Here is an 18,014-nt window from a genome sequence, read left to right as displayed (position 1 = left end):
TCCATTTAACTATTGTGTGTCGATCAAAACAGCTGGACGTAATGATATCAACCCCCCCCCCCCAAAAAAAAAGAAGCATAAATGTAGTGGTTGAAGTGTTTCCATTACCCACTTAGATAAATTACGCATTAATAAATTGGCGACACCTATCTGTTTCATGTCTCAGGTAGCCTGCGAAAACCAACATGGATAGAATGCAATACTTTACAAATATTTGCCATATCCTAATAATTATCATGTGCCAACGTATCACCACGGTCTGAGCCATGGTGAAACATGCACTCCTGTAAATCTGAAATAATTGGAAGGGAAACTTGCCAGCCAACCAGAAAAGCAAGGCGAAGCAATTCAGGCATTCGGTTTGGAGCGTTGGGCCGGTGGCCGAGAGGTGGCTGGTTCGGGTCCCCGATTCGACTGGGTGGGGGATCTGTCGATGTGCATTTGGGCGGGGCGCTTGACCCTGGTTGCTCCTGTGGGTCGCTCTAGATGGGATTTTCTGCTAGATGACTGGAATGTGATGTAAATGTTGAGCGGCTTCACTGCAGGTAGATTGTATGTTTTAAAATTCCATAAAAATAAATCAATAAATCAGGCATTCTTGAAAGTCAGGACAATCTTTGTCCTGCAAAGAAACATTATTTTTATAGTTGAAAAAGTGATTTTGCAAGCAGTAGGCCTAGGCATTTAGAATTAAATATGGAGTGGAGCGTTATAGTTACGCGGTGACATCATATGCCTGCCTACCTTCAAAATGATTCGGCAATCATCATTTATTAGAAAAACACAATTTCCATCATCATTTGTCGCAATAAAGAAAGTTAGACAAAAGAAAAATCACCCCTGTCGAACAGATAACATTTTTGTTGATCTTTAGAAAATGTCTCCTATATCTACATGTTAAACCCTATTATTGCACATGCAACTTATTATGTGACTTGTTAAGCAAATGTATATTCCTGAACTTATTTAGGCTTGACATAACAAAGGGGTTGAATACTTATTGACTAAAGACATTTCAGCTTTTCATTTTTAATTAATTTGTAACAATTTCGGGAAAACATAATTCCACTTTGACATTATGGGGTATTGTGTGTAAGCCAGTGACAAAAAATCTGAATTTAATCAATTTTAAATTCAGGCTGTAACACAACAAAAAGTGGAATAAGTCAAGGGGTGTGAATACTTTCTGAAGGCACTGTAGGACTGTTATTACACTGGGGGGAAAATATCACTGCATTGAGTGTGCTAGATTTTGTACTTTCTTAAGTGTGACTGGAAAGTCAAGGCAGAGTTTGACTGGCTGATTTGATTGGTTTCACCCTATCCAACCCTCTCAGATCTGGGATTACTTGAGGAAAAGAAGGAAGGAAAGAATCAGAGCGGCCCATCGTCACTGTGGTTCCATTGGGTCAGTACTGTACAGTCCTTCTCCTCCTTAATCAGCTAAGAGACAGCAGGGACGGCTGGACTGGATCCACCCTCCTTAGAGCCAAGGAAAAGACAGATTAATACTGATATCCTCCTGGAGCACAGAACTCAGGTCCAAGAGAGAGCGATGGAGAGATCTGGAATGAAAGAGAGAGAGGGAAAGAGACACTGGGGGACAGTTCAGAGACTGGGGGAGAGAGAGAGAAGAAAATGAGAAAGCTAATGGGGGTTACAGAGTGTGTGTGATGGATGACATCTCACCTTCACGGTAATTAAGAGCAGCTGTTTCCTGAGGGGAGATCCAGAGCCTAGTGAACCCAGTGGCCGCCCACACAAACCTGCTGAGGGGAGAGAACAGAGGGAGGGAGGAAAGGAAAAGAGAGAGAGAGAAATTAAATGATGAGAAAAACAAAGTGTGAACTCTCTCCCCCTGGCAGACGTTAACAGAGCGTGGCCGGGCCCAGGGAGGAAAACTAACAGCCTTTAATTATTTTCACCAGGAGGGTAAAAGAAAAACAGCATTAGTTGATGATGAATGTGGTGAGAGGAGACATGTCATTTACCTTTTAGGATTACACAGAGAACACTTGAATTAGTTTTCCACAGATCCACAATCTCAGATTACACATGATAGTGATTCGGGAGATTTATGGGAGATAATCGTCTAGATTTCTTTTCTCTCTCTTTTCTCTCTCCAGCCTCAAGGACTTGCAGCTTCTCTTAAAAACTCCTTCTCTGTAATAAAACACACTTGAGTTATTCACAGCGCCAGACACTTTCTCTTCGAGGCTTCGCCAGACACAGCCAGTATAGAAGCAGGACTTATTTGCTTTGCAGCCTCTTTAGAACAGCAAATATTGCAATGTAGGAACTTATGTTGAGCACTGGAATCTTTCTGATAGCATCACATAGAATCAATCTCACTCCTACACACGCACTCTTCACACTCACCTGCTGGCAAACTTAAATCTGCTGTGAGGACTTGATTAATGATTTCAGTTCTGATTCTACATTCTTATATTTATATCTGTATCCCTGACTATATGTATCCCTGACAATCTAAATCCCTGACTATCTGTATCCCTGACTATCTGTATCCTCACAGTAGCGACAGGCTTGTCTGACAGCTGCAGTCAGATTGGTTTCTACTCTAATTGTAGATCAGTGTCTGTTCTCTCGCTCAGACCCTGTGTGACTGTATAGGGCCTGAGAAAGCAGCCAGGGAGATTTCTGCTGATGTCTTGTCCATTCTACCACTCTCATCTTGTTGTGTTCTGAAGATATGAATAGGCTGTGTCCATCTATCTCTGTCTCTGTCTCTGTCTCTGTCTCTGTCTCTGTCTCTGTCTCTGTCTCTATCTCTATCTCTATCTCTATCTCTATCTCTATCTCTATCTCTATCTCTATCTCTATCTCTATCTCTATCTCTGTCTCTGTCTCTGTCTCTGTCTCTGTCTCTGTCTCTGTCTCTGTCTCTGTCTCTGTCTCTGTCTCTGTCTCTGTCTCTGTCTGCACCTCTCTTCTGCTCTCTTCCTCTCCTCCAGACTAACTTTTCTTCTCTTCCCTCTCTCCTCCAGATTCTATCTGTATCCAGGGTTTTGACCCAGGGTTGGGTCTCTTAGCTCCCATCAACCCCATGATGGCAGGTATCAGCCTGGTCCCTCCTCCCCCTGGTCCCCCTGAGATGCCCATCATCAAGGAGATCATCCACTACCAGAGCTGCACCCTCTTCCCTCAGAACCCCAGTAAGACTCACACACGCACCAACACACATCCATGTGCACACACACACACACACACATACACATGGACGCACACACACACGGACACACTCACTCTTGCATGCTTTTCTATCCTTTTTGTCTAAATGAGTATAAATGCGTTCAGATATTGACTGTCCGTAATATGGTCAAAGGAATTGCCACTAGATGTGACCTGAGCATGTATGTTGTTCCAGACCTGCCTCCTCCGTCAACACGGGAGCGGCCCCCAGGGTGTAAGACGGTGTTTGTGGGGGGTCTGCCTGAGAATGCCAGCGAGGAGATCATCAGGGAGGTGTTTGATCAGTGTGGTGAGATCATTGCCATCAGGAAGAGCAAGAAGAACTTCTGTCACATCCGCTTCAGTGAGGAGTTCATGGTGGACAAGTCCCTCTTCCTCTCTGGTCAGTACTATACAATACCAATACTATATCTATACACACAACTTATATACAATGCTGTCTACCTCTCCGGTCAATACTATACTATACTACTGTATACTATACTTTAATATACTACTGTATACTTTACTATACTATACTATACTACTGTATGCTTTACTTTACTATGCTATACTTTACTTTACTATTGTATGCTATACTATACTCTACTACGCAAATGCTATGCTATACACACAACATATAGACACAATCCTCTACCTCTCTGGTCACTGGTCAGCATAACTACTGTATATGTTTGCAGCAGTTTTAAAGTATTCAGTTTTAATAGAATATGTATTAACAATATGAATATGAATATGTGTCCTGAAGTTCAACACTTAAAGCAGAAGAGAGAAATTAAATGATAACAACTATGCAGGCTGGAGCCAAAATAAATAGAATGTAGCTATGCAGGCTGGAGGTGAAAGAAATAGACTGTAGCTATGCAGACTGGAGGTGAAATAAATAGACTGTAGCTATGCAGGCTGGAGGTGAAAGAAATACATTGTAGCTATGCAAGCTGGAGGTGAAAGAAATAGACTGTAGCTATGTAGGCTGGAGGTGAAAGAAATAGATTGTAGCTATGCAGGCTGGAGGTGAAAGAAATAGACTGTAGCTATGCAAGCTGGAGGTGAAATAAATAGACTGTAGCTATGCAGGCTGGAGGTGAAAGAAATAGACTGTAGCTATGCAGGCTGGAGGTGAAAGAAATAGACTGTAGCTATGCAGGCTGGAGGTGAAAGAAATAGACTGTAGCTATGCAAGCTGGAGGTGAAATAAATAGACTGTAGCTATGCAAGCTGGAGGTGAAAGAAATAGACCGTAGCTATGCAGGCTGGAGATGTGAATATGGATAGTTGAAAATGTAGAGTTTGTCCTTTTGGTTTGCTAATGGTCTTTGTGGTGGTACGTGGGGTAGAGAATGTAGGCATTTGTAATACTGTATACTTTGATTGTATCTGACTGTATGAGTATGAGTTTACATGACTGGATACACAATTTGTGTGTTGTGTGTTTGTCTGTGTACATGTGTATATATGTGTCTGTGTGTGAGTGTGTTGAATGTACAGTGGGGAAGAAAAGTATTTAGTCAGCCACCAATTGTGCAAGTTCTCCCACTTAAAAAGATGAGAGTGGCCTGTAATTTTCATCATAGGTACACGTCAACTATGACAGACAAATTGAGAAAAAGAAATCCAGAAAATCACATTGTAGGATTTTTAATGAATTTATTTGCAAATTATGGTGGAAAATAAGTATTTGGTCACCTACAAACAAGCAAGATTTCTGGCTCTCACAGACATGTAACTTCTTCTTTAAGAGGCTCCTCTGTCCTCCACTCGTTACCTGTATTAATGGCACCTGTTTGAACTTGTTATCAGTATAAAAGACACCTGTCCACAACCTCAAACAGTCACACTCCAAACTCCACTATGGCCAAGACCAAAGAGCTGTCAAAGGACACCAGAAACAAAATTGTAGACCTGCACCAGGCTGGGAAGACTGAATCTGCAATAGGTAAGCAGCTTGGTTTGAAGAAATCAACTGTGGGAGCAATTATTAGGAAATGGAAGACATACAAGACCGCTGATAATCTCCCTCGATCTGGGGCTCCACGCAAGATCTCACCCCGTGGGGTCAAAATGATCACAAGAACGGTGAGCAAAAATCCCAGAACCACACGGGGGGACCTAGTGAATGACCTGCAGAGAGCTGGGACCAAAGTAACAAAGCCTACCATCAGTAACACACTACGCCGCCAGGGACTCAAATCCTGCAGTGCCAGACGTGTCCCTCCTGCTTAAGCCAGTACATGTCCAGGCCCGTCTGAAGTTTGCTAGAGTGCATTTGGATGATCCAGAAGAGGATTGGGAGAATGTCATATGGTCAGATGAAACCAAAATAGAACTTTTTGGTAAAAACTCAACTCGTCGTGTTTGGAGGACAAAGAATGCTGAGTTGCATCCAAAGAACACCATACCTACTGTGAAGCATGGGGGTGGAAACATCATGCTTTGGGGCTGTTTTTCTGCAAAGGGACCAGGACGACTGATCCGTGTAAAGGAAAGAATGAATGGGGCCATGTATCGTGAGATTTTGAGTGAAAACCTCCTTCCATCAGCAAGGGCATTGAAGATGAAACGTGGCTGGGTCTTTCAGCATGACAATGATCCCAAACACACCGCCCGGGCAACGAAGGAGTGGCTTCGTAAGAAGCATTTCAAGGTCCTGGAGTGGCCTAGCCAGTCAATCCCATAGAAAATCTTTGGAGGGAGTTGAAAGTCCGTGTTGCCCAGCGACAGCCCCAAAACATCACTGCTCTAGAGGAGATCTGCATGGAGGAATGGGCCAAAATACCAGCAACAGTGTGTGAAAACCTTGTGAAGACTTACAGAAAATGTTTGACCTGTGTCATTGCCAACAAAGGGTAAATAACAAAGTATTGAGAAACTTTTGTTATTGACCAAATACTTATTTTCCACCATAATTTGCAAATCAATTCATTAAAAATGTGATTTTCTGGATTATTTTTTCTCATTTTGTCTGTCATAGTTGACGTGTACCATGATGAAAATTACAGGCCTCTCTCATCTTTTTAAGTGGGAGAACTTGCACAATTGGTGGCTGACGAAATACTTTTTTCCCCCACTGTATCTGTATGGTTGTGTTTAGTGTATCTGACCGCTAACTGCCATGTTTCCCCAGGCTACCGGATGCGTATCGGCTCCAGTACAGATAAGAAGGACTCAGGGAGGATGCACGTGGACTTTGCTCAGGCCAGAGACGACCTATATGAGTGGGAATGTCAACAGAGGCTGCTGGCCAGGGAGGAACGACACCGACGCAAAATCAACGAAGACTTCCTCCGCCCGCCCTCGCCACCTCCCATCATGCACTTCTCCGAGCATGAGGCGGGACAGCTGGCGGAGAGATTGAAAGGTGAGTGGACCAATGAGCATGATGTGTGTGTGTGTCACCCCCACCCTCTACCACTATGTCCAGCTGTGCCTCTAGCTGCTGGCTGCCGCTGTGTGTGCTGCGTGTGCTGCAGGTGGGCCAAGTTGGTGGATAAATGTGTGTAATGGTCCAAACTGCACACTGTTTTACAGAGCCCGTCCTAATTTACAGTATAGGAATAATCTATAATTATTGTCTTAGTATCATATAGAGCAATGTACCATTCCTCTGTCATGTCAAATTGATAAGAAATGTCAGACGGAATTACCTATGAAAATGGTTACATTACCGTTTACATTTATCATTTCTCATATAATCTAAATGAGTTATTGATCTAAAACACTGTCTGCTAGAACTCTCTGACACACTACACATCCTCTATCTGCATGAGAAGTACAGTCATGGCTATCATTTTCCTTCCTTATAACACCCTCAATACTGTTATTATAACCCAGTAGCATTACCTTAATATGTGGATCTGAAATCCTTCCTGGACAGAGAGCTAGTGTAATGACATCATGCTGTGTTATCATCTGTTCTTTACTTAACAGACAGAGAGATGTAAATAACCTGAGGCAGAGAGAAAGGGAGTGAGGGATGAATTGTGGAGGTGATGTAGAAAAAGAGAGGAGTGAGAGATGAGGGATGAGCTGTTGCACAGGTGTGTGGAGGTCAATGCTCAACCTCTTAAATCCTTTCTTATTTTATCTTCACCCTCTCCTCCCTCTGTTCCCTCTCCTCCCTCTGTTCCCTCTTCTCCCTATGTTCCCTCTCCTCCCTCTCCTCCCTCTGTTCCCTCTCCTCCCTCTACTCCCTCTCCTCCCTCTGTTCCCTCTCCTCCCTCTCCTCCCTCTCCTCCCTCTGTTCCCTCTCCTCTCTCAGTTCCCTCTCCTCCCTCTCCTCCCTCTCCTCCCTCTCCTCCCTCTGTTCCCTCTCCTCCCTCTCCTCCCTCTCCTCCCTCTGTTCCCTCTCCTCCCTCTCCTCTCTCTGTTCCCTCTCCTCCCTCTCCTCCCTCTCCTCCCTCTCCTCCCTCTCCTCCCTCTGTTCCCTCTGTTCCCTCTCCTCCCTCTCCTCCCTCTCCTCCCTCTGTTCCCTCTCCTCCCTCTCCTCTCTCTGTTCCCTCTCCTCCCTCTCCTCCCTCTCCTCCCTCTGTTCCCTCTGTTCCCTCTGTTCCCTCTCCTCCCTCTCCTCCCTCTGTTCCCTGTTCCCAAGTTTAATCTGATAGGGGAGTTTGACTCTGTTGCCCCCTCTACCTCATCAGCCATCAGTCAGCTCCAACCCCTACAGCAGTAACAACAGACATGTCACATGAACCATTGGAGGAGTCACATTGATACAATAGATATGAGGCAGAGAGTCTTTTTCTCTATCATCTCTCAATGAAGCGTATGATAATGTGATGGGTCACGGCTGGGAGATGTCATGCTGTGTTCTCACCAGTTACCACCCCTCCCACCCCCCTCCCCTTATTGTACACCCCTTCCTTCCCTTCATCACATTCCCTGGAGCTCAGAATTCCTAGATTTCTTTGTCACGCTGGTGGGAAATGTGTGTCGTCCTGCCTCCTCATTCCAATCGCTGATGCTTCATTTCTTTTCCCATTCTGTGCTTTCCTGCTAATATTGCTTCTCTCTTTCTCTCTCTCTGTGCGATCTTCCTTGTCCCCCTATTCTGTTCAGAGCGGTGTTTGAAAGTGTTCTGTTTCTTCATAATCATATTCATTCAAACAGCCTCTGGTTAATGCTTTTACATTCTCAGGCGGGTAAATACCTTAATCATATTCATTACAACATTACAGAGCATTACTCTGTCTCTCTCTCAACTCACATACAGCTGCTTCTATGAAGGGATGCTTAAAGCCTTCACATTGAGGCTGCAGCACTAGAGACTGCCTGACTGTTGGTCACAATAGATGACAGAGAGAGAGGAGGGGAGCAAAGAGGGCGAGCCAGAGTGTGTGTGTCTTTATATATGTGTGAGTCTGTGTCACACACATATCAAGCGATGAGTAGGTAAACGCTCGCACAAAATAAAGAAAGGTTTACGCTCCACTACACCACTGGCTATTACTACAGAGATGTTTAGTTCTCCAAGAAGCTTTTCATTACACATAGCCAAACACAGAGAGATATTTTGCTTTGATTATTAATTGAAAAGGCTAGGGAAATAGACTTCCATTATTCCCTGTGTTGTGCTGGCCCGCAATACCTTCATGTGACTTCTCTATAATATGATTGTATGATTGTACTCTGCAGGCTCTTCTGAATAGGACTAGAGCTGTGCGGTGAAAAGTGTTTTCAGCCAAGTGACAGTGTGCTCTCAGGTCATGTTGCAGTGGGTATTGAGCTCATTAAACGATTTCTAATTCACTCTGTGCTGTGCGATCGGACGCGGCTCTGTGGCACTTTTCAATTATTATTCAAATGTGAAGAATACATTCAACAAAGGCCCACCAAGACACAGACAGTTAAAGAGTCTATGCTCACTCAACAACTAGTTTCTGTTGATTCCAACCCAGAAATGCATTTTGTGTTCAGAACGGACTGTGTGGTCTCATCCACTCAGAAGATATGAAACAGTCTGATAGTTCATCTCCCCATGCTGTTCTGTTCCTGTGCACTGAAGCATGAAGGAAAGAGAAATATCATTTATTTAAAGTACATGGCCGTATACACTGAACAAAAATGTAAATGCAACATGTAAAGTGTTGGTCCTACTTGTCATGAGCAGAAATAAAATCAAATTTTCCATACGCACAAAAAGATAATTTCTCTCAAATTTTGTGCACAAATTTGTTTACATCCCTGTTAGTGACCATTTCTACTTTGCCAAGATAATCCATCCACCTGACAGGTGTGGCATATCAAGAAGCTGATTAAACAGCATGATCAATTCACAGGTGCACCTTGTGCTGGGGACAAAGAAAGTCCACTCTAAAATTTTACGTTTTGTCACACAACACAATGAGCGTGCAATTGACATGCTGACTGCAGGAATGTCCACCAGAGCTGTTGCCAGATAATTTAATGTTCGTTTATGTACCATAAGCCGCCTTCAACGTTGTTTTAGAGAATTTGGCAGAATGTCCAACTGGCCTCACAACCACAGACTACGGTTTGCACAACTGAAGAATTTCTGCACAAACTGTCAGAAATCGTCTTGGGGAAGCTCATCTGCGTGCTCGTCGTCCTCCCCAGGGTCTTGACCTGACAGCAGTTCGACATCGTAACCGACTTCAGTGGGCAAATACTCACCTTCGATGGCCACTGGCACGCTGGAGGTATCTGTGGTATCTGTGACCAACAGATGCATATCTGTATTCCCAGTCATGTGAGATCCATAGATTAGGGCCTAATGAATTTATTTCATTTGACAACTTTCCTTATACTGTATGAACTGTAACTCAGTAAAATCTTTGTTGTTGCATTTATATTTTTGTTCAGTGTAGCTTATTTCAAGAAATACCAAAGTGCAGTTTCGTAGGCTTTCAGTTTCACGGTTTAAAAACCTTACCCTAAATCTTCTCCTCTCCTCTCGCTCTCCTCCAGATGACCATAAGTTCAGCGAGGCGACTGCAGTCCTGTTCACGTGGATCGACCATGGTGAGGTCAACCGGCGGTCAGCCAATCACTTCTACTCTATGATCCAGTCGGCCAATAGCCACGTCCGGAGGCTGATGAGTGAGAAGGCCCAGCACGAGGAGGAGATGGAGCTAGCCAAGGAGACGTTTAAAAATGCCCTGCTGGCCATACTGACTCAGTGTAAGCATCTAACTAGACACACTATACACTACCTGTAACACTTAATTCTCATAAACCCTTCCTAGACACAGTGCACTACAGGTACCTTTCACATAGCACTAAAGGCCAGTTGTTCTATACAGCTGTACAGTGATAAGCCAGTAGTTGGGGAGGGTGACACTAGTCAGAGACCAGACAGAGGTAAGTACAGTACAGTGTCCTGAGCGTTCTACAGGAGAGGACCAACTGATCTACCTAACTCCCAGGTAGGCATCGTAGAACAGTATCCCTCCAGCAGGCACTCTCAAACAATGTCAATGTACAGTATGGACTGATATTGAAATTATATGAAATACGATCTGGAAAGACAATGAGATGACAACAAGATTTATCAACGTCTTATGACTGTTTAAATGGTGCTATTTTGAATCGTATTTTTTATGCTCAACACTGGGAAATAAAACAGAGCTATATAGTCCTCTGGTGTTGCTTTAACATGAAAATCCATGAAGCAAAGTCCAGAGATACAGAATCACCAGAAGAGGGGATGATGAGGGGATGTAGTTTTAATGTTGACATGGTCACAGTGCACTTGTCCAGTAGTAATAATGACACTTTTTAAACCTCCTATTGTTTATTGAAGATGAATATGACAGTATGCAATCAGAACAGAACAAAACTTTAAGGGCAACATTATTCTACTGGTGGAAAGGATGGTGACGACTACAGACAATTCCCAAAAGAGTTATGAATGATTCATAACAAATTAAAGACACATTTTATGCAAGTTCAATAGTATGTCTAGACCTACTTTATCCATGAAAACATTTAGTATCACAAGCCAGCCACCCATTGTAGAATGTTGTCTTTGACAGTCCTGATGGAACTGAATCAACAGGTATGAAATGTAAGTACTGTACAGCACTGGGGAGGAGACACCAGGTAATACAATGACCAGCATTTAACCATATCAGGCCCTACAAACCAACAAAAACAATGTGTCAAAATCACAACCCACCCAATGTGTTAGGCTATGGTTCAACCCAGCACTCAGAGAAACAAACACGACAAAGGGAGTGGAAGAAACAAAAATATTTAATAAAAGTTAAAATCGTCTTAGTCCAAAAACAACTGAAGTAAAGGAACAGAGTGGGCTAGTCGGCTCCGGAGGAAGGAGAGGCTGAGGCAGGCAGGCAGGCAGGCAGGCAGGCCGACAGGCAGGAAGGCAGGCAGGTTGGGAGGTATGTCCGAAACTAAAGACAAAACAAATGACAGGTAAAGGAGAGTGGAGAGCCAGGCTGAAGACAAAGACAAAATAACTTTACTGGTGAGCCAAGTTACCGCTCTGGTAAGAACAACGATCTGGCGCCGGTGGAGAGCCATGCCCCGGAATTAGTAGTGCAGGTTGATTAGAGAATAGGATGCAGCTGCGTAGGCAGGAATCACTGGAAACAACCCGCAGCTGCACAGGAGAGGCAGATCCTGAGCACGCCCCTGATCCACTCCAGACACACCCACATAAAGGGGACAAACACACATACAGATACAACAGACACAGAGGGGACAAAACAAGGAGGAAGGGGAAACAGAAAAGGGAGAGACAAGCTGCCCACATAACAGTACCCCCCTCAATGGTCGCCACCTGGCGACCCACCAGGCCTGTCAGGGTTGTCGTGATGGAAGTCCGTGATCAACTGAGGATCCAACACAAAAACGCTTAGGGACCCAAGACCTCTCCTCTGGTCCATAACCTTCCCAATCGACTAGGTATTGGAGACCCCTACCCCGCCTCCGAGAGTCCAGTAGCCTACCGACGGTGTAGGCCGGATGGTCGTCAATGAGACGAACAGGTGGAGGTGGAACAGCCGTGGACACAAAGGCTGGAGGACACAGGTTTCAGTTGGGAGACGTGGAAAGTAGGGTGTATCTTCATGGCTGAAGGCAACTTCAAACGAACCGCAGCGGGGTTAATGATGGACTCCACCACAAACGGACCCAGGTACCGAGGAGACAGCTTGCGTGATTTGGTACGAAGAGGTACGTTCTTAGACGACAGCCAAACCTCTTGACCAGGATGAAACACAGGTGCGGGAGTCCTGCTCCTATCCGCTGTCATCTTGTTCCTGTCGGTGGTCCGAGCTAACGCTTCCCGAAGCGTCGCGCCACACTCTCTGGCAGCGGCGGAGGTTCTCCTGAACCGAAGGAACAGCCAATTCCTTCTCCTGAGCAGGAAACAGAGGGGGTTGATAACCCATGGTAACTTCGAAGGGTGAAAGACCAGTGGCAGAGGTGGTGAGGGAGTTGTGGGCGTACTCTATCCAAGGCAGATGTTTGGCCCAGGATGATGGATGTTGAGCAGCCACACAACGAAGGGTTGCTTCGAGGTCTTGATTGGCTCTTTCTGTTTGACCGTTGGTCTGGGGATGAAACCCTGAGGACAGACTAACGGAAGCACCCAAAGCAGAACAGAAAACCTTCCAAACACGGGAAGTAAACTGTGGGCCTCTATCAGATACGATGTCCACAGGTATTCCATGGGGACGGAATACATGTTGGACTAGGAGGTCCGCTGTCTCACTGGCAGACGGTAATTTTGGTAATGCTATATAGTGAACAGATTTAGAGAATCTGTCCACAATGGTAAGTATAGTATCATTACCTTCAGACTTGGGTAGGCCGGTGACAAAATCCATGGCTATGTGGGACCAGGGACGGCTGGGAACTGGGAGGGGTAGCAGCAGCCCCGAAGGGGACTGATGGGAGGCTTTGCCCCGAGCACAGGTTGAACAGGCTGCCACAAAAGCCCGAACGTCAGTCTCCATTGAAGGCCACCAAAAATGTCTCCTAAGCAGCGTCAACGTCGTCTCATCCCAGGGTGACCAGCAAAACGGGAGGTGTGAATCCACTGCAACACCTGAGACCGGACCGTCTCGGGAACAAAGAGTAGGTTGGGAGGTCCATCACCCGGTCCCGGGTCCGTGGCAAGTGCAGTCTTCACAAGAGACTCGATCTCCCACTGAACAGCCGCCACGACGCATGAGGAAGGCAGGACTGCCTCAGGCTCGCTGGTCTCCGAAGGGTCAGCAAACTGGCGGGACAAAGCATCTGGTTTAACATTTCTTGACCCCGGTCTGTATGTAAGAATAAAGTTAAACCTACTAAAAACAGGGCCCATCTGGCTTGGCGTGAGTTGAGTCTCTTAGTGGCTTGGATGTAAGCCAAGTTCTTGTGGTCTGTCCAGACCACAAACGGCAGTTCAGCTCCATCCAGCCAGTGCCGCCATTCTTCCAGTGCTAGCTTGACCGCCAGCAGTTCTCGGTTTCCAACGTCGTAATTCCATTCTGTGGGTGACAATTTTTTGGAGAAAAAGCACAGGGGTGAAGCTTTTGGTCAGTGGGGGGAGCGCTGGGAGAGGACGGCTCCCACACCTGAGTCCGACGCGTCCACCTCCACAACAAACTGCAGAGAGGTATTGGGGTGTATCAACACAGGGGAGGTGGAAAACAGTTCCTTCAAAACCCCTACCGCCTGCTCCGCCTCAGGGGACCACAGAAAAGGGACTCTTGGGGATGTGAGTCTAGTAAGGGGTGCCACCACTTTACTAAAACCCTTAATGAACCTACGGTAGAAGTTAGCAAAGCCCAAAAATCGTTGAAGTTGCTTACGGGTGGTGGGTATGGGCCATTCCGTCACTGCCCGGATCTTCTCGGGGTCCGCCTTCACCTGCCCGCTCTCAATGATGAAACCAAGGAACGATGTAGACTGTTTGTGGAACTCACACTTCTCTGCTTTGACATACAGCTTGTTTTCCAAGAGCCGTTGAAGGACTTGACGGACGTGTGACTCATGCTCCTCGGGTGACTTGGAAAAAACAAGAATATCATCCAGGTATACAAAGACAAAACGGTTCAAAAATCCCTAAGAACATCGTTCACCATGGCTTGGAAAACAGCAGGGGCGTTTGAGAGCCCAAAGGGCATGACCAAATACTCAAAATGTCCCAGTGGAGTGTTGAAAGCGGTTTTCCACTCATCTCCCTTACAGATCCGGACAAGGTGATAAGCGTTCCTGAGGTCGAGCTTGGAGAAAACTGTGGCGCCATGCAGAGGTTCAAAAGCAGAGTTGATGAGTGGAAGGGGATACTTGTTTTTAACAGTTATGTTGTTTAAACCCCTGAAATCGTTACAGGGGCGTAACGACTTGTCCTTCTTTTCCACGAAAAAGAAACCTGCACCCAAAGGAGACGACGAGGGACGGATTATGCCCGAGACCAGAGAATCACCAATGTACTGCTCCATTGCCTCTCTTTCCGGTCGGGACAGATTGTATAAGCGACTAGAGGGCAAGGGAGCACCAGGAAGCAGTTCAATAGGGCAATCATAAGGCCTATGTGGTGGTAGAGACAGAGCCTTGTCCTTACTGAAAACCTCCGCTAAGTCATGGTATTCTTTGGGGACAGATGACAGATCAAGAGGAGCTGAGGGATGAGTTGGGTTACACTTAGTGGGGGGAACCGCTGACCTAAGGCACTCTGAATGGCAGTTAGTGCTCCAACTGAGAATGGTGTGACGTGTCCAATCAATTTGTGGGTTGTGAAGAGCCAACCAGGGGAAGCCAAGGATTAGGGAGGTAGCTGAGCCAGACATAACTCTTAGCTGAATGCTTTCACAATGATTGCCAGAAATCACTAGGGAAACGGGGGTGGTTTGATGAGTTATCTCCGCGAGGAGGCGCCCATCAAGGGCTGTGACCGAATGGGGGTAGGTAGTGGCTCCATGGGGATACGAGCTTGTGTAACGAACTGGTGGCTAATAAAGTTGTCTTCTGCACCTGAGTCTATGAGAGCTGAGAGTGGCAGGGAATGACTCTGGAAACGTAAGGTTACAGGTACTTGTAATCGGGGAATGATGGGTTCAGGATCTAACTCTGGGCTCGCAAGTAGACCCACCGTTACGAGCGAGCCTTGTCTTTTGGCCGCTTAGGGCATGTAGCCAGAATGTGTGTGGCGTCTCCACAGTACAGGCACTCACCCGCCTGGAGGCGCCGTTGCCGTTCTGCTGGAGGTAGTCGAGCTCGACCCACTTGCATAGGTTCCTCCTCTGTGCTCGGGATGGAATCAGGAATAAGAAGCTGCCGGCTCCGGGAGGCGAGACTCGAGTGGTTGAAGGCTGGGGAACTCGTCCCTCCTAGATGCGGCCGACCGCCTCTCCCCGACGCCTCTCCCGCAACCGGTTGTCTAGCTTAATGGACAGGGAAACGAGAGAATGTAAATCATGTGGCTCGTCACGAGCAGCCAGTTCATCCTTAATGGCTTCATTCAAACCGTTTAGAAATGCTCCTTGAAGTGCCACATTGTTCCACTTGGAGTCCGCTGCCAAAGTCCAGAACTCAATTGAGTACTCAGCCACACTGTTAGAACCCTGCCTCAAATTAAAAAGTATCTTGGAGGAATTACCCACATGGTCAGGATGGTCAAAAAACAGTCTTCAATTTAGCAGAAAAATCAGCGAAAGTCAATCCAGTCAAAGTTTGATTTGAGCACACAGCCTCAGCCCAAACCAGAGCTCTCCCCTCTTAACAGCCCCAGAACATAATGTACCTTAGAGGAATCAGTAGAAAATGACAGTGGTCTCTGCCGAAAAATCAAGTCACACTGAAGCAAAAATCCCCGGCACTTGTCCAATTCTCCATTGAACGGTTCAGGCGACGTGACAGGGGGGTTCCCCGATGGAACGAAGCCTGCATCATGTCCGAGGAACCAACTTGGGGTGCATCAAACTGGGGGTCAGAGAGAGATGGAGAACTGATAACAGACAATTTAGAGACTTGTGTAGTTAACTGAGTCACCTGGTTCAGCAGTTGATGATTATTTTCCAAAAGAGTCCGAATCAGTTGGTCATGCTGTCCTAGCAACGTTCCTTGAGCCTGGATAGCTTGTTGGAAGCTCTCTTCGTTTGCCCCGTGCTGTCTCTCTGTTGGGTCCATGGCCAGATCGTTCTGTTAGGCTATGGTTCAACCCAGCACTCAGAGAAACAAACACGACAAAGGGAGTGGAAGAAACAAAAATATTTAATAAAAGTTAAAATCGTCTTAGTCCAAAAACAACTGAAGTAAAGGAACAGAGTGGGCTAGTCGGCTCCGGAGGAAGGAGAGGCTGAGGCAGGCAGGCAGGCAGGCAGGCAGGCAGGCAGGCAGGCCGACAGGCAGGAAGGCAGGCAGGTTGGGAGGTATGTCCGAAACTAAAGACAAAACAAATGACAGGTAAAGGAGAGTGGAGAGCCAGGCTGAAGACAAAGACAAAATAACTTTACTGGTGAGCCAAGTTACCGCTCTGGTAAGAACAACGATCTGGCGCCGGTGGAGAGCCATGCCCCGGAATTAGTAGTGCAGGTTGATTAGAGAATAGGATGCAGCTGCGTAGGCAGGAATCACTGGAAACAACCCGCAGCTGCACAGGAGAGGCAGATCCTGAGCACGCCCCCTGATCCACTCCAGACACACCCACATAAAGGGGACAAACACACATACAGATACAACAGACACAGAGGGGACAAAACAAGGAGGAAGGGAAACAGAAAAGGGAGAGACAAGCTGCCCACATAACACAATGATTCTCAATATTGTTGCTGTCAGATGAAAACCTTGTAACTCAGTTATTTCCAATGACTCTACGACCAAGAACATTTATTCAAAATAGCTTCTGAAGTTTCATAATTGTATGTTAATTAAAGCTGGAATCCGTAGTGGTGAAACTGCCACGTCCGTTTGCGATATTACAACAACAAAGACGTTACCTTAACCAACAATTATTATTATTATTTTTACATCATTGCACATTATTGCACGCGTGATAGAACATCAGAGTATGTACTACAGTGTTTTTTACCAAGTGGCCGAATGCTCCTTTCTTCCTTTCATAAACAAAACAAAACCAATAACAAATGTGCCTGGGCCTACGCGTGGAGCTCTTTCACCTAATGCAGATTCCAGCTTTAATGAGAAAATATGGACGTATTTTTCAATTTCCTGAAATGTTTCTGTTTCGTAGATGAGAGGTTTTTATCCTACAGCGATGATATGTTGTTGGTGGGTGGTACAGGTAAATGCAATGGGGTCTACTAACCCAGGCTGGCAGGATGACGCTCCCTAGTGTCTCCTCTGTGTGCTGTTGTGCCTGGGTGGTACAGTAGGATCTAAGCTCTACATAAAGCCTTGTCTTGTCTTGACTCCCCTGTTCACCCGAAGTCGAGCAGATCACGGCTGTGTTCACCGCTGCCTCCAGGCAGAAGGCATGGGACCATTTCTCTAAAGCGCAGCGCAAGAACATAGACATTTGGAGAAAGCAGTGTGAGGTTGGTACTCTCTCCTTACCCCCTTATTCCTTGTCTTATTCCTTGTCAGGTTGACAGACAGACACTCTAGCCGGGTTGACATGAGTCCTACTGTGTTTCATGTTGCTGTTGTTACAGACTGCTGTGGCCTCACAGATACACAGACAGATGGACAGATAGATGGACAGACTGCTGTGGCCTCACAGATACACAGACCGATGGACAGACCACCATGCTGTTCTGATCTTCTGATGCTATGTGTTTCTCTCCTACAGTGCCATTCGTATACTGTTTCCTCACATCGATGAAACATACACACACACATGCACCCACACAGAGTTGGCAGGTAGCCTAGCG

The 18,014-nt window shown here is 46.0% G+C and overlaps 1 protein-coding gene across 2 annotated transcripts in view; it reads left to right on the top strand.

Moving 5' to 3' along the window:
* The window catches only part of LOC121536930 (ecto-NOX disulfide-thiol exchanger 1-like), a 109,946-nt gene that overhangs the window by 73,259 nt on the left and 18,673 nt on the right, over window positions 1-18,014 (top strand). Inside the window, exons 2-7 of one of the 2 annotated variants that reach the window (XM_041844584.2) lie at window positions 1,338-1,408; window positions 3,006-3,173; window positions 3,386-3,592; window positions 6,335-6,568; window positions 10,135-10,347; window positions 17,572-17,678. In XM_041844584.2, the coding sequence (XP_041700518.1) occupies window positions 3,065-3,173; window positions 3,386-3,592; window positions 6,335-6,568; window positions 10,135-10,347; window positions 17,572-17,678 (870 nt within the window). In that variant the 5' untranslated portion in view covers window positions 1,338-1,408; window positions 3,006-3,064. The remainder of the gene's footprint in view (window positions 1-1,337; window positions 1,409-3,005; window positions 3,174-3,385; window positions 3,593-6,334; window positions 6,569-10,134; window positions 10,348-17,571; window positions 17,679-18,014) is intronic. The other variant, XM_041844583.2, reaches the window with a different exon arrangement.

Source organism: Coregonus clupeaformis, chromosome 23 (genome assembly GCF_020615455.1).
Source record: "Coregonus clupeaformis isolate EN_2021a chromosome 23, ASM2061545v1, whole genome shotgun sequence".
Taxonomy (NCBI): domain Eukaryota; kingdom Metazoa; phylum Chordata; class Actinopteri; order Salmoniformes; family Salmonidae; genus Coregonus; species Coregonus clupeaformis.
This window is presented reverse-complemented; position numbering and strand designations above follow the sequence as displayed.